Source organism: Enhydra lutris, unplaced genomic scaffold, assembly GCF_002288905.1.
Source record: "Enhydra lutris kenyoni isolate GAN:26980312 unplaced genomic scaffold, ASM228890v2 scaffoldscaffold64, whole genome shotgun sequence".
NCBI lineage: Eukaryota > Metazoa > Chordata > Mammalia > Carnivora > Mustelidae > Enhydra > Enhydra lutris.
This window is the reverse complement of record NW_019154148.1, coordinates 8,796,970-8,813,555: the sequence shown is the minus strand read 5'-3', so window position 1 is coordinate 8,813,555 and position 16,586 is coordinate 8,796,970. Positions and strand designations below refer to the sequence as shown.

The window sequence follows — 16,586 nt, the reverse complement described above, 5'->3', positions numbered from 1 at the left end:
TTTCCATGTGCTGGCCCGGGGAACCCAGAGGCTGCACTCCAGGGACCTGGGGCCCATCCTTCTGCCGCCTTCCGTAACAGCCATCATGTGAAAGGCCTATGGCATGCCACTGGGTCCTTCAAAAGGAGGAGACAGCAAATTTGTTATGAACATGAAAATGTTCAGCCAGTGTTCAGACATGTGTCTTGTACAGGCTTGATGTCCCCACAAGGCTCTTCACCTGTAGCCTGTCCTAGGACCTCAGGATCCATGAGGAACACACTGTAAGCAGCTCCTCTAGGATGGCCTGCCCCATGAGGATTGGACTGGGTTTCCATAATCATTTCACCCCCGGCCACAATTTGGCGGGAGGGAGGTACAGGGTGTTGATCAAGAGCAGCAGTGGCAGTGCGACCGGTATGGACCAAGACCTCCAAGGGACAGAGCCCCAGGGAGGAAATAAAAACAGAGGTTTCTACAGAGGCCAACTAGTACAGGGCTAGTTTCCACCAAAGCTAAATGCGTGCCTACCCAGCAAAGCTGCCATTCCATTCCAGAACACATACTCTCAGAGAGGCTTGCACATGTCCACCAAAAGACACACAGAATCTTTGCAACAGTTCTGCCCCAAATAGCTCCAAATGGAAACCAATCCACATACCTATCAACAGAAAAATGGGCAAATCTGGTGTGGAATACTATACAGCAAAGAAAAAGAGCAACCACTACTACTACCACTACATGCAAGGAAGGAAAGAATCTCACAGACATAATGTCAAGAAAAAGAAACTGGACCCCAAGGAGTATGTGTTTGTGGTTCTATTTCTATAAAGTCCAAAAACGGGCAACAGAAGTCAGAATACGGGGGTGCTAATGACTGAGAAGCCCAGGAAAGCTTCAGGGGTGCTGGTAAGGTTTTCCACCTTATCTCAATGGCGGTTACAAAGCTGTGTTCACTTACTAAACATCTGTTGAGTTGTATAGGGAATATTTTTTTTTGCACTTTAGCACAGGTATGTTATATTTCAACATACAATATAATAAATAAATATAAGAAAAAGGTATACAAAATACCAGCACAGTGGTAGGTGAAGAGAGTAAGAACCAGAATGACATCTATAACCAACACTGTTGAAAAATAAAGAAGCACATGTGCAGATAGGATACCTCACGTTTTGGGAGAACTGAAAAGATATACATTAAGTGCATTCATAAGGTTGCCTGTGGGGAGGGAATGGGAGAGAGGGGTAGGGATAAAAGGGAAACCATAAACAATAAAATAAGATCAGGGTCTCACTAGGACCAGAGGGATCCTGGGCCATTTCATAAAGAAAAGGAAGAAGAAGAGGAGAAGGGGGAGGAGAGGAAAAGACATTAAATTTTGGACAATCCTTTGAGGTTCCCAACACTCCCCAAGGAATCCAGCTTGGGCTCTAATGCCTGGAGCTCCCCCCACCCCCATGCCATGCAGCGTGCTTTATACACAGGCTGTTCCTGTTTGTGGACCTGGGAGTGATGTTCTCTGAGGAGAAGGGGCATTTCAGATGGGGCTCACAGGTGACCTGGGATTTCTCAGGAGGTGGAAGATGAGAGCAGGGATAAAAGAGAGTCATGTGTTGGGAAGTCAGAGAAATAGCCCCACAGATGAGGGACCTGGAAGCTGGTGGGCATCTCATTCCCAGACCAGCGTGAGCCTCAGTTGGCCCTCAAAACACGTCTGTCATGAGACCTGCTGTAGCCAAGTACCACCTGTACTTTTACTAGTACTTTTAATAAAAAAAATTTTTTTTTACCTTAATGTTTTAGGTTTATCCAAGGTGTGATGTGGATATGGAGAAATGGGACCCCTGGTGCCCTGCTGGAGGGAAGGTAAATGTTGCAGCCACTGTGGAAAATGGTATGACAGCTACTCAAAACATTAAACATAGACCTATCTTATGGTCCAGCAAAGTCACTTCTGGGTATTTATGCAAAAAAACTAAAATCAGGATCTTGAAGAGATATTTATACACCCATACTATAGCCTAGCCAAAAGGCAGAAGCAATTCCAGTGTCCTTCAACGGTAGATTAACAAAAGTATATACATACAATGGAATACTATTCATCCTTAAAAAGGAAAGAAATACTGACACACACTACAAGGTGGATGGACCTAGAGGATATTATGCAAAGTAAAATAATCCAGTCACAAAACGTCAAACACTAAAAACCAAACCAAACCAAAAAACCCCAAAAGGTCAAATACTGTGTGATTCCACATATGCATGTATGTAAATGTCTGCCTGGGTATACTCAAATTCATTGAAATGGAAAGTAGAGTGGTGGTGATCATGGGCTGGGGGAGGGGGCCAGGGGAAGTTACTATGTAACGGGTACAGAAATTCAGCTTTACAAGATGAAAAGAGTTCCAGAGACGGATGGTGGTGATGGTTGCACAATGAAGTGAATATACCAAATGCCACTAAACCCTTGATAAAGGTCAAGATGTTAATTTTGTTTTGTGTGTTTCATGACAATTTTTACAAGGTAGCTTTATATCATGCTATACATGAGAAAACTCTTGCCCTAAAGGAAAGGTGTCCATAAAATTAAAACAATTACACTCCAAAATAAGGCAGTGTTGATGTTGCCCAGATGCTGGCATCTGCTGAGTCTATGCATGGAGACATCACCCCACTCCATACCCCATGCTTTGAAACACCGATGTAAAGACAAAGGAGAAAGGGGCATGAGAACGTCAGGCACAGGCAGGCCAGGGAATGCCCAGTAAGAAAAGCAGAACAGACAGACAGACCCCCACTAGGCCCAGGGCTGTCTGGGCAGGCAATTCCATGTCTCAGGTGCCTGAACAAGGGCTACTTCAGTTCCAAGAACTTCTTGCTCTGTGAGGAGGGGATCCGCTGTAGGAGGGCCAGAGTAGATCCATCTTTAAACGCTAGACCCAGGGAGAGGGCCTGGTTACTTTGGCCTAGGGCCTGTACTTCCTGGAGACAAGTAAATAAATACAATCCAGCCTCAACACGGCCAGGGCATAGACAGATGATGCCCAGTGAGGACGGAAGGGAAGGATATAGAGAAATTGTGAAGGCTCTTGCTGTAAGTCACCCGCGGACATCTGATATTTTAGCAAGCACTGCATCCAGACCCTTTTCCTGGAAACAGTACCTCGGTTTTCCTTTGGGAAGCTGCCTCTTTCTGGGATATTCCGTATATTTGGTTGGGCGAGGTTGATCCTCTGAATCCAGGCCTGGCTGGTCAGGAGATGCTATCCTTCCTCCTCACCTCGGAACCATAATAACGACACTGCCCGGTACTCTATAAGCTCCTGGATTCAGCCACAGCTGACACAAGATGCACCCCTCCTTGTCGTCTATACTTTAGAAGGGTGCACAGCCTAAGTGACAAGGTGTTTGTGCTGGGGGCTGGGCAGGTCTCCGCACGATCTGCTCCTTGTCCAGAGACTCCAGAGGTTTGGTCTCGTCTGTAGAGAGCTTTCTCAACCACACGGGTGCCCTTACAGTTCTGGGTGTTGTGGGCCCCCCACACCCCTTTGCAAACCACATCCCCTCCCCCGCGCGCCGGGATGTCCATTATATGACTTGCAGCGGACCGGCTGAAAGGTGGAATCTCTTAGACATCTTCTTTTTTTAATTAATTGTAAAGTTCGAACTGCTTTTCTTTGGCATTCTCGTTGCAAACTTTTCCGCAGCCTTTGGAAAGCTCCCAGGCTCCAGGCTCCGCGCCCATCATGCCAGCCGCACGGACAGCGCTCCGCGCAGCTCGCACCCTCGTGCCGGCGGGCGGGAGCGGGCAGAGCCTCGCACGCATGCGCGCGGGGGCGGAGCTGCGCCTCAGGCCTGCGCGTTGCCGCTAGGCCGCGGGGGAGAGGGGCTGGGCGGAGCGGCGGCGAGCGCGCGCCGGACGCGTCCGCGGGGCTAGCGGGACTTTGTGCTCCATAGACCCTCCTTCGGGCGCATAGTCCCGGAGCCGCCCCCCCAAACCTCCCGCCGCTTTCAGGCAAGGCGCCCCGGACTCGGCGGGACCATCCCCGGGGAAATGGAGTGGGCCCGTCCCCACGGCCCCAGAGGGGCCCCGAGGAGAGAACCGCGCGCGGCCTGAGCCGCCGTCCTCGCCCGGGGAGCCATGGGCGCGTCCCCGCGGGCGCGCCGCGGACGTGAGGGCGGCGAGCGGCGGGGCCGCGGCGACGAAGAGGGCCGTGCTCGTGCCCGGCCGCGCTCAGGCCGCGCGCGCGCGCTCCCGCCACAGCGCCGGCCGCGCCCGCCCCGCCTCTCGGCGCCGGCCCCGGAGCCCGGTCCGCGAGCAGCGGCGGCGGCGGCGGCCGGAGGGACGATGAGCGGCGCGGCGCGGGCGGGCCCGGCCCGGCTCGCCGCGCTCGCTCTGCTGACCTGCAGCCTGTGGCCGGCGCGGGCGGACAACGCGAGCCAGGAGTACTACACGGCGCTCATCAACGTGACGGTGCAGGAGCCCGGCCGCGGCGCCCCGCTCACGTTCCGCATCGACCGCGGGCGCTACGGGCTCGACTCGCCCAAGGCCGAGGTCCGCGGCCAGGTGCTGGCGCCGCTGCCCATCCACGGCGGTGAGTGCCGGGCGGCGGAGAGCGGAGGCCGGGCGCGGGGGGCGCGGGGGCGGGCGACGGCCCCCCCCCGGGGCGGGGGAGCTGGGGCGCGGGGGCGGCGGACGCGGCGCCCCCACCCCTACCGGGCTCGCCGCTCCGCTCGGCCGGCGGCCTCGGGGCCGAGGCTTCGGTCGTGGTGCAGCCCGGCCTGCTCGGCGGCTGGCGGTGGGGCTCCCGCGGCGGCTGGGGGCTCGCCTCTTCTCCTCGGAGGATTCGGAAAACCGTCCTTTTCGTGGAGGGGGCCTGTTTACGGGAGGGCATCGGCCTGCGAGTTTGCGGGGACAGTTGAGACAAAGGCGGCGGGGGAGGAGCGCACCACTGATTCCTGGCGGAGGAGGTGTTCTCCCGCCGGTTCCGAACCCACAGGTTTGCGCCCGAAATCCCAGACTTAGCGCGGCGCTGGCCCTCGGAGGACCAGGCCCCTTTCTCACGTGGAAACGTGCCGTTTTTCTCAAGTGGCAAGTGGAGGGGGGGGTTGGAGAAGGAAAACCGGTATCTTCCCTGTTGCTTCTGGCTCCTGCTCTGTCCCAGGAGTTTGACTGTAATTCGACGCCTGGAAACCTCACATTAGGGAAAATCTGATAACCGATTAGTACTGGTAGCCAGGTCTTCAGGGCACGGGTGCTGACCTTAGGGCAAATAGATAAAATTTTCAAGAATTGTTTTTGAAGCCATTTGGCTTACTCTCGTGTCTTCCTAAAAGCACAGCAGGCTCTGATTATTTGGTACGAAACATATATTTGTATACATCACTGGCTATGTTTTAAAGGGAACTTTCTTCCTTCTGATATTTTCTGTGGGTGGTTTTTTGTTTGTTTATTTTTTTCCTCCCCACTCCCAACTTTTTGGAAAATGTCTGCTGTCCTCTCCCCCTCACTCATCCTGAGAATGCTGAGAGGGGATTTTTTTTTTTTTTTAAACTGCTATTCATGTTAAGATGACCTAAACAAGGCAGCCTAAATAAGGTAATGGTGTTTGTTCTTATACTTTAAATATTAAAACATCATGCCTCTAACGAGATCTGTGTTTGTGTGCCGAGATGTTCGCATACTGGCCGAGGACAGAGAATCTTGCGGGGCTTTGGCAGTAGCTTGCCCGCCTCCCTCTCGTGTGGACCTGCCCTTTAAAACTTCCCTTGTACACCAACAGTCAGGTGCCTCAAGTACGTTCTCATCTTCCCTTCCTTAAAAATGGCAGTTAGGGTCCCCGCGTGCCCTCAGAAACAACTTTGGTCTTTGGTTCATTTAGTAAATATTTGTGTCCCTGATCTGTGCCAGTCCCTGTAGTTGGATCACACGGTGTTGCCAAACTGTGGCACTAACAATGGCAGCCTATTTTCTGGTGCTGAGAACCGTGAGGGTCACGTGGAAGGGGAGGAAGAGGAAGAGAGAGAGAGAGAGAGGCAAGCTGTTCTGGAGCAAGAGCAGGCCCTGGGCCGTGTTTTGAAATCTGTGGTTTTCCTTTGGGGCTTGGTTCCCTCTGGCACCCTAAATCCACTATCCTCAGGTTTAGACTCTTGCCTCCAGAGGGTTCCACGTTTTAAAACTACTTGTTGCTTCCTTGTCACCCCAAACAAAAGCCCTCTCTTTGAGAAAGCTTGTTTTAGGTGTTGGAGTACAAGGGTGTTGGGAGCTCACATGCAGCGGATGTGTGAGTGAAGGTTTAGCCCCATTCCCTTGTCCCTGGGGAGGTAGCATCGCTGTGGGATTCAAGGTTTTGAGCCCGGCTGTACATATACATACTTTGTGACATAGGAAAGTAAATCGGCTGCATGACCTCAGTTTTTTCATCAGCAAAATGGAATGATGACATACTTGTCTCAGTAAGGTTGTTGAGAGGTGTAAATGGTTCCTGTGTTTTTTTTAAAAGTAGGCTCCACACCCAGCATGGAGCTGGACACTGGGCTTGAACTTACGACCCTTAGATCAAGGCTTGAGTTGAGATCAAGAGTTGGATGATTTTTTTTTTTTAAGATTTTATTTATTTATTTGACAGACGGAGATCACAAGTAGGCAGAGAAGCAGGCAGAGAGAGAGGAGGAAGCAGGCTCCCTACTGAGCAGAGAGCCCGTTTCGGGGCTCGATCCCAGGATCCTGGGATCATGACCCGAGCCGAAGGCAGAGGCTTTAACCCACTGAGCCACCCAGGCGCCCCAAGAGTTGGATGATTTTAACTGACTGAGCCACCCAGGTGCCCATGGTTCCTCCATTATTAAAAAGAGCAAACTGTTAACCTAATGGATGTCTAAATTGGTGAGGTTTTAGACACCCCATTGAAGTGAACACATTGGGGGCAGTGTGTAAAGGCTGCGTCTGGGGTCAGTTTCCTTAGGTGTCTGTCTTCCCTTCCCCTTCTCCATCCTCTAGGAGCTCATCTTTTTGTACGTGAGGTTGCTCTACGTTCTCATGGTGTGCATGGTGAGATCCTACAGGTGGTTTGGATCTGACTTCCTACTAAGGATCTGTACACATAGGCGCTTTCAGTCCAGCAAATACTAATTGAAATCCTTTGTACCACTGGGGAGACAGAGGGGCAACAGCAGTGAACAAAACAGATAAAAATCTCTCTTCTTCCTGAAGCACTAGTAAGGGCCTTTTATAAATCAGTTTACCTGTAAATCATGAAGTCCAAGACATTTTCCTGCTTTTGCAACAGGGACTTAGGAGTCTGTCTTAAAAACAACAATGGTGGTATAAACCTGTTAAAATTACCCATGTTTAAGAAATAGCTTACATCAATTATATCTCAGGAAAAAGAGAAAGTCGTTATTCTTGATTTAGTCGGTTTCAGAATTTTGTATTTTAAGAAAAAATAATGCAATTCTCGTGGTATTTATGCTCTTATCATTTTGAATTGAAGAGAATTCTTAGCATGTTTGTTGAGGACTTACCGTGTATTGACAGTAAAGTGATATTCAAATCACACAAATGAAAAAGTTATGAGACAGAATTCCTGGCAAAAGCAGCTGTGGGCAATAGATGTGAATCAATCTCCCTTCCCTTCCTTCCTTCCCTTCTCTTCTTTTCATTTCCTTTCCCTTTCCTTCTCTTTTCTTCCTCTCCTTCGGCTCTGTACCAAACATGGGGCTTGAATTCACTACCCCGAGATAGGAGTCACATGCTCTGCCCCCTAAGCCAGCCAGGAACCCCTAGATGTGAAATTAATGAAAATGCATTTTGAGGATAAGTGTTTGGTAGTAAGGAACATAAAGACAAAATAACTTCACATTTTCCTAGAGCTTAACATTGTGACTCATTTTAAATCTATGACTTGATTGGTGAAATACTAGAAACCTGTCTTATTTCATAGTGCTACTATCAATTAGGCATGTATGAATTCCTGATCAAAATTTATTTGCCCTATGTCCGTCCTTAAAGGATAAGTAGGCAGCTTTTTCTTTCTCGGTGCTTTGGTATTTTCAAAGTACATTTTGGGAAGGTTACAGTTTATAAAACAGTAAGTGTTCCACTTTGAAAATCTATTCTTCGTCATTACATAGAATGCATTTGTAAATGGAGATTTCATTTGTCTGGTGCTAACGAATTTCACATTGTAACTGAGAAGGAATTCACTTTTAGAAATGGGCTTTTGCAAGGACCTGTCTTGTATTTGCAGATTCCATTTGCCTTCTTACTACTAATTTACTCAAAGGGTGAGCTTAGAGCTGGAAGCAAGTGTGAAGCCTCTCGCTCGTGCCTGCGGTGGGGCAGACCTTGTAACTGTGCTCTGTGTGCGCGCACACTAACTTTTTGTCTGAGCCTGGGGTGGGGGGTTGGGAAGGAGAAGGCCCTGTGTTGATGATGTCATTGTGTCTGCAGATGTGCTGGTGGGAAGAATCTGGTGTCAGCCACTTTTTGCTTTGCGTAGAAAATTTGAGGACTGGTTGTTAAAGCCTGAGAGAACAGTCTTAACAAATGTTCAGCTTGTTGGGGGAAGGGGGTCTTGCTGACTGTACAGATACAATAACATTTTTTAAAAAATACTTAGGTTTAAGAAAGTGATTCTGTGGGATGAATCCATTAAACCTGAACATGGCTTTTAAAATTCTGATGAAGAGTGAAGGAGATTGATGTGGAAATAAGGCCTTGGTCGAAAGTGGTCATGTAATGTTGGAATTCATTCATAATGGCAAAGGCAGGGGCTGCTGGAGATAGTCAGAGGTTTCAAAATATTCAGAGGAAAAATAGGTATGATCCTGGGAGTAGGGACTCTGAAAGGAAAGAGAATTCAAAAGGAGCTGGAAGTTCTAAAAACCAGACTTTTAACGTAAATAACCAAGCAAGCAGATAAAGGAGCTATATACAATAAGTTATATTTATATTGAATTTTATAATTTTTTAAAGATGTATTTGAGAGAGAGCATGGGTGGGGGGAGGCAGACTCTCTACGAGCAGGGAGCCTGATGTGGGGCTCGATCCCAGGACCCCGGGATCATGACATGAGCTGAAGGCAGATGCTTAACTGACTGATCCACTCAGGTGCCCCTATCTTGAATTTTACAATCTAGAAAATGGTTTTACATACTGTATTTTCCCTTCACTTTTGGATGATCCGTTGTCATATAATATTTGAAAATTTTTTTAAGATTTTATTTATTTATTTGACAGAGATCACAAGTAGGCAGAGAGGCAGGCATAGAGAGAGGAGGAAGCAGGCTCAGGCTCCCTGCTGAGCAGAGAGTCCGATGTGGGGCTTGATCCCAGGATGATGTGGGGCTCAATCCCAGGACTCTGGGATCGTGCCCTGAGCCGAAGGCAGAGGCTTTAACCCACGGAGCCACCCAGGCGCCCCAGTATTTGAATATTTTTAAAAAAACATTTGTCCTTCCCACCAAATATCCATCCTGCTACCATTCCATTTCTCTGTTTCTCTTAATGGCAAAGCTTCTCATCAGTGTTGTTCATATTTGCTGCCTTCAGTTTTTCCTCCTGCTGTTCACATTGTGAAGATCTTTGATGCTGTGACAGTGATTCTGATAAAGACGTGGCATATTTAAATGATATATTATTGGCCTTCAGAATCCTGAGGATCTCACTGTGTGGAATAGTTTGAAACTAAATGAACTGAAACTAAGAAAAAAGTTAATGGGCATGAATAAATAGTCCTGAATTCTAGTAAAAAAAAAAAAAAAATCAGCCGCATCGAAGGGTGTTGAAGGGAGATAAGGCTTAGTTGCCTTTCCTAGGAGGGGCCGTCTCTAGTCTCCGTGTATCTGAGCATCTGGATCCTGGCCAGCACTGGTCCCGCTTCATAGAGGCCAGACCCGCCTCTCATTTATGTTTAGTTCTACATATGAATTTTAAAAGATGGACAGAACACAGAGCATTGTTTTGAACGTTATAAAAGAAAAATCCTTCCTTTGAAGGAAGGTCAGATGAAATGACTTCTCAGATTCCCCCACCTTTATCGAAGTGTGACTGCAACTCTTCTTGAAGAACCTGCCAGCATACACCTATGAAGGAGCGTGGTTCTTCTCAAACCAGTCACATGGCCTCGTGTGTGTACACATATCCACACACGTCCTATTTAGCAATAAAAACAGATATTGAAACACTTCTAGAATTTGTCTTGTAAGGTTATCTTTTCGACTGAACAGTTAACAAAAAGATGTGCAGGGTAACAAATCTATGTCTTTTGTAGATAGATTTGAATTTTGACAATTGAAAGTTATTTTGAGGCAGTTCTTTTTTAATGTGCTCGTCTTGTGAACTCTCTCTTTAGATAATTCTCCAGAGAGAAAGTCCACTGTGATTGAGGCCACATCCGTGGCATCTGGGGGATGAATGGGTAATCCTCAGAGCTGATTCTTTTGAGTATTTAACAGTCTTGACTTGTTTACAAAATGAAACTGCTTTTCAAGACCATCAACATTTGTATGTTTTATCATCTTTAGAATATCTTACACAGGAGACATTATTTTCTATAAACTGTAGCTTTTTTTTTTTACTGTTGGGAGCAGTTTTGTTGTTGTTGTTGTTGTTGTTGTTGTTGTTTTAATTTTATTTTTTCAGTATTCCAAGATTCATTGTTTATGCATCGCACCCAGTGCTCCATACAATACGTGCCCTCCTTAATACCCACCACCAGGCCCTCCCAGGCCCTCACCCACTTCTTCTCCAAAACCCTGTTTGTTTCTCAGAGTCCACAGTCTCTCAGGGTTCGTCTCCCTCTCCAATGTCCCCCAACACCCTTCTCCTCTCCATCTCCCAATGTCCTCCGTGTTATTCCTTATGCTCCACAAATAAGTGAAACCATATAATTGACTCTCTCTGCTTGACTTATTTCACTCAGCGTAATCTCTTCCAGTCCCGTCCATGTTGATACAAAAGTTGGGTATTCATCTTTTCTGATGGCTGCGTAATATTCCATTGTATGTATAGACCACATCTTCCTTATCCATTCATCTGTTGAAGGGCATCTTGGCTCTTTCCACAGTTTGGCGGCTGTGGCCATTCCTGCTTTGAACATTGGGGTACAGATGGCCCTTCTTTTCACTACATCTGTGTCTTTGGGGTAAATACCCAGTAGTGCAATTGCAGGGTCATAGGGAAGCTCTATTTTTAATTTCTTAAGGAACCTCCACACTGTTTTCCAAAGTGGCTGCACTAACTTGCATTCCCACCAACAGTGTAAGAGGGTTCCCTTTCTCCACATCCTCTCCAGCAGTTGTTGTTCACTGTCTTGTTAATTTTGACCGTTCTAACTGGTGTAAGGCGGTATCCATTGTTGGAAGCAGTTTTGAATAAGACAAAGGGAACTCGTTGAAAGCAAAATGGCATAAATACAAAAGTACTCAAGTACCTGCTCTGGGTTGCCTGGGTGGCTCAGTGGGTTAGGCATCTGCCTTTGGCTCAGGTCATGATCCCAGGGTGCTGGGATCGAGTCCCACATCAGGCTCCTTGCTCAGTGGGGAGCCCGCTTCCTCCTCTCTTCCCGGCTTGTGTGCACTCTGTTGTTATCTCTGTCGCCATCTCTCTCAAATCAAAATTTTTTTAAAAAAGAAGCACCTACTCTGTGCTTGTGTCCCACGCATCCTATGGTATGTGCAGAAGGCACGGTGTGCACTTCCTTCCTGGGGGAGCTCAGCGTTCATGTTGAGACCAGCTTTGTCTGGGCCACACCACCAGCACCTGCCATTGTGGAAGGTGGAGCGGGCTGTCTTCCCCCATGGACGTTTTTCAGAAGCAGGGGTCGGCAGACAACAGCCACCTGTTCCTGTGAACAGATTATGGAAGATGGCTGTGGCCCTTTGGTCACGTGTGTGGGGTGGCTTTTGAACTGGGTGGTTGTGACAGGAGTGTCTGTGGCCTGGAAGCCTAAAGAGCTTAGTCCCTGGCCCTTTTAAGAAAATGTTTGACAATCTGTTTTCTAAAAGTTCGTTTATACCTTAGTTTTTCCTGTGAAAAACTATGTTATGGATTTATGGATGAGGGCTTGATTCCTAAATTGCCCTGGACTATGACTCCTGGCAGTTAGAGACAATGGCATCTTTGTTTCAGCCCAGCACCTAGGACTGCGCCTGGCACTAGCAAGCCACTGGATTATAGGATTGCATTTTGTCTTGTGCTGTTTGGTCTGGTAGTGAAACTGATGGCAGGCTCTGTAGGAAGGTGGGGCTGGGGGGTGATGGACAGTATACCTACGGTATACCGTAGGGCCTCTGTTAGTGTGCTACAGTGTAAATGGCATGAAGACCAGAGAAACAGAAAATGGTTTGGACGTGTAGTCTGGAAAGGTTTCGTTGAAAATGTGGAATTTGAAGTCAACCTTGATCAGTTCTCTTTCCAGCTGGTAAAAGGGACTGGGTTTACTTCCCTACCTAAAATGACTAGAAAGCCGGACAAAGTTATGAAACAGCAGTTTTAGAAATAGGTCAACAAAGAGTACAAGACAGTGATCCCTGAGAGAAAGGAAATAAACAATGGAGCCGTTTGCTGCTCCAGCCTTCAGCCTGGAGAGTTTCCATGTTGCAGGGCAAGCAAGGGGAATCCAGAAGGAGCCTGGTGGGCTCCTTGAGTTGCTGAGACAGAGTTCAGAGCTCAGGGAGGCCACGGGGTTGGAATGGGCTTGGGTGTGCAAGGAGGGAAAGCACAAGAGAAGAGGGAGCGGCACAGAGTGAGCTCTGGAGAGCCACAGTGGGTCCTCTCAGGTCTTTGGTTGAGTACTGATCTGTACATTTTATGAAGAGCCGTCAGAAATTAGCAGACAGAAGAACTCTCGGAGTTCTCACGAGGCTGGGAATAGTTCATATTCTCGTCAGTCAATGTAGGGAGACCCTCTAATGCACAGGGCATGGAGCAAGGCCACGTTAACCCTAAATAAAAGCCTAACACAGCTTACAAGCACACTTTCAAAGGGTCAGACTGATTCCCAGTAACTGGTCCAGAACAAAGCCTGACAGTAGTTAAAGGGATGCAACGCCATCTGGGTCCCAAAAACATAAAAATATCCAAGACCACTATCCAGTCAGAAATGACCAGACATGCTAAGAAACAGATAAAACAATCCATAGCAACAGGCCCAGAAATGGAACAAATGGTAGAGTTGCAGATGAGGATGTTAGAGCTGCTATTACAGATCTACATTTGTTCAAGGAGGGAAAAGAAAGTAAGAACACGATGAGGAGAGAAACGGATGCAGACCAGACCCACGTCAGACCTCTAGTCACGAACCCAAACTTGACCAAGTGGAGGGTTTCCACTGATAGAAAGGAGAGCAGTGAGTGCGCTGCTGCTGAGCGAGGGTTGTGCTCTGGTGCCATCCGTGTATCCCGGGCAGAGACGTGCAGTTAACACACAGCGTGTCCCGCACTGGACTGAGCTGTACCAGAACTGTATGCGGACTGGCCTTTAATAACAGCCCTAGGTGGTTACGGGTTTGGGGAATTAGGGTTCTTCAGTCTCTCGCTTGGTGTCTTTTATATTCAGCGCACTCTCCGTGATGGGAAATGATGCATCTGGTTGGTTGGTTTCTGCGGGCAGGAGTGCAGTTCATGTGTCCACTCTTGTCTGTTCGGTGCTTAGTGTGGGACCTGGCACGTAGTAGGCTGTTGGCGTTGGGTCATGAGCACTGGAAGGGTTGAAGCCGGTGAGGGAGCCCGCCAGCCGTGTGGCCGTAGGGGTTCAGCAGAGCTGGGATGTGATGTGGGTCTGTCTGGCCGCTGCGTCTACACTCCAACCACTTTTTTGTACTGCTTCCCAAGTGGGTTTAATAAATTATGATCTATCCACTCAGCGGATTGTTACACAGCCATTAAAGGGGATCGTGAAAGTTGCGTATATCCTACAAAAATAAATGTACAATGATTGAGCTGTGACTGTGTTAAATTTGTTTACAGTGGACAAGGACTCAAAGTAATGTGCAAAAATAAAACTGGTTGTGTTATATTGATTGGATTGTGGGTGACATTTCTCATTTTCTTTTCTCTCTCTCTCTCTTTTGAAATTGTTAATTTTCAGTACAAAAGCTTCATAAGGGAAAAGTCCTAGTTCCCGAGGGGACAAGTCCATGTCAACAGGTTGGTTTTCTGTTTGTTTATTCCCTAGCTTCAAGGAGAATGGCATGAATTCCAAGGCACATTCAGAAAGAGTAGGAAACTAGGAGATACCAGCTGTCTATTGAAAAGGGCATGTTTTTCCCTAGTAAGAAAAAAAGAACTCCAACACCAAGAGTACTTCGTCCAAATGGGAAACGAGTAAAATGTGGCATGATTTCGAGCGATTAGCAGATCCTAGAAAGAGAAGTGGAATCTTAGCACAGGGCCCAGCTGTTCTGTAACACTTCTGTAATGACAATATTAATACTTAAGTGGTTTTGTTGGTTTTCACTGTTTAATCAGTCTGCAGTTAAAGCATAGAAGGGTCTGTGACTTGTAGAACAGAAAGTAAACATTACTAACCTTAAGAATATACCACTATAGGTGCGCCTGGATGGCTCAGTCGTTAAGTGTCTGCCTTCAGCTTGGGTCATGATCCCGGGGTTCTGGGATCGAGTCCCACATCGGGCTCCCTGCTCAGTGGGGAGCCTGCTTCTCCTTCTCCCTCTGCCTGCTGCTCTGCCTACTTGTGTACTCTATCTTTCTGTCAAATAAAGAGAATCTTTAAAAAAAAAAAATATATATATATATATACCACTATAAACAGATGATGAAGGTAGAGAAATGGAAGAGAAAAGATGTGTCAGGAACGGTTGAGGGCCAGTGTCTTTGTCTCTCCACACAAGGTGAGCCTTCCGGAGGGCATCTGTAGCTGCAGCCACTGGGAGGGTTTAACCACAGAGGAGAATCAGGAACTAACAGAATCAGGAGAGAGGAAAGATGGTGACACCTCAGTAAGCAGAATCTTGATTTGTAACCTCTTAAATCTACAGTGTCTAATGGTGAAATAATGGCCGTAAGCCTTTTTGGAACTGTGGAGGGTATCCACCAGAAGAACTACAGATGGAAGTTAAAAGTGGATGTCTTTTGGGACTTGGGGCGCTGGAGTGAATGGGGCAGGGGCCCTTCCCTGTATGCCACTGGGAGAATTTGCCTTGGCTGCGTGTGGACACTGAGATCCTGCTCTTTCCCCTTTCCACACTTGAAGTGAATTCTGCTCCCAACCCTTTTCCTCTTGTTGAAGCTCCCTGCTTTCCAGGCATCTTCGGCCTTCTGCAGCTCCAGGGCCCTGATGGAGAATGTAGGGTTCTGCAGAAACTAAGCACTGTCTCCAGAGCGTTCCTGCTTAGTTGGCACCGACAGACTCTGAAATCAGGAAACGCTCCCATCGACTTACCTGATTTTATTTCATAAGCAGCACTGCGTCTGTAGACCCTAGAGGAAGCTATTGGAGTAGCTACTACATTGGTTTCCCTTTTCCCTGGCAGCTCCCTTCCTCCTCAGTCAGTGGTGATAAGGCCTCAGCCTTGACTGAGCATAGGATGACCCTGTCCCTTGGCCCCCTCTGGAGCTATCTCAGCCCTCTCCGGGCTTCTCACTTCTCTCCTTACTTGATGTCGATTCTGTGATTCTTCATGATAATCGCCCCTTTTTCCTCTATTCTGTGTCACACTCATGTGGCAAAAGCACCATCCTGGGTGAGCCACGTATCATTCGTCTTTGCACTTCCTGTTGCCATGCAGCTGGACGTTGCTGGAGAAAATCTGAACAGCCCAGCTGACCAAGGTTGAGAACATCAAATTTAAGCAAAAACAAATGGGCACACAATGTTCAGTAATCCAAAAACATTTTCTTTTTTACGTTTTTTTACTTATTCAATCTCTATACCCAGTGTGGGCTCAAACTCATGACCCCAAGATCAAGAATCACACACTCTTCCAAGCCAGCCAGGCGCCCCCTAAAATATTTTCTTCTAAAGAAGTGAGTCAGCTCTCTGAGGCAACAAGGTTCTCTCTCTCCAACACCTGCTGTCGTCTCTTCCCCTTTATCTTCAGCCTGGTCATCTCTTCTGAGCCCTTGAGTCACACATTCAACTCCTCCTGCTTGGCATCTTCAACTTAAATGTCTCAAGGACCTCTCCGGATTGAAGAGCCTCAGATGGAGTTTTTGACACTATTTTTTTTGCCTTCCTGTCTGCTCCCCCTGCTCCTCAGTCTCCCCCATCTCTGTAAATGACATCACTGTCCGCTCTTAATATTTAAACGAATCTAGGAGTCATCCTTGCTGCCTTCCCTCACATGCCACCTCCGATCTTTCCTCCACAGGCCACTGGCAGGACTGCAGAATATGCATCTCTCTCTGTAGCTTGCCATTCTCCCTCCTGCCACCTCGGTGTAGGCAGCTCTACCCCCTTGCCCTTTCCTGGTCTCTCTGCTTCTTCTCTGAACTCCCATCAATGTTTTCTCCCTACAGCAGCCAGAATCATCCTGAAGCCTCCACATGAAATCGTAACACTCCCTGCCTAACCCCCTTCAGCGTCTTCTCATCGTCCTTAGAATGGCAGTGTGGACCCCTTGCTGCGGGGGACTCCTTCG

At 47.8% G+C, this 16,586-nt stretch overlaps 1 protein-coding gene across 1 annotated transcript in view; it reads left to right on the top strand.

Annotated features, from left to right (window-relative positions):
• Positions 1 to 3,932: 3,932 nt before the first annotated feature.
• LOC111158869 (ring finger protein 130) overlaps positions 3,933 to 16,586 on the top strand; it is a 101,275-nt gene continuing 88,621 nt past the window's right edge. The window contains exon 1 of the mRNA XM_022521169.1: positions 3,933 to 4,577. Coding sequence (XP_022376877.1) covers positions 4,124 to 4,577 — 454 coding nt within the window. The 5' untranslated portion in view covers positions 3,933 to 4,123. The remainder of the gene's footprint in view (positions 4,578 to 16,586) is intronic.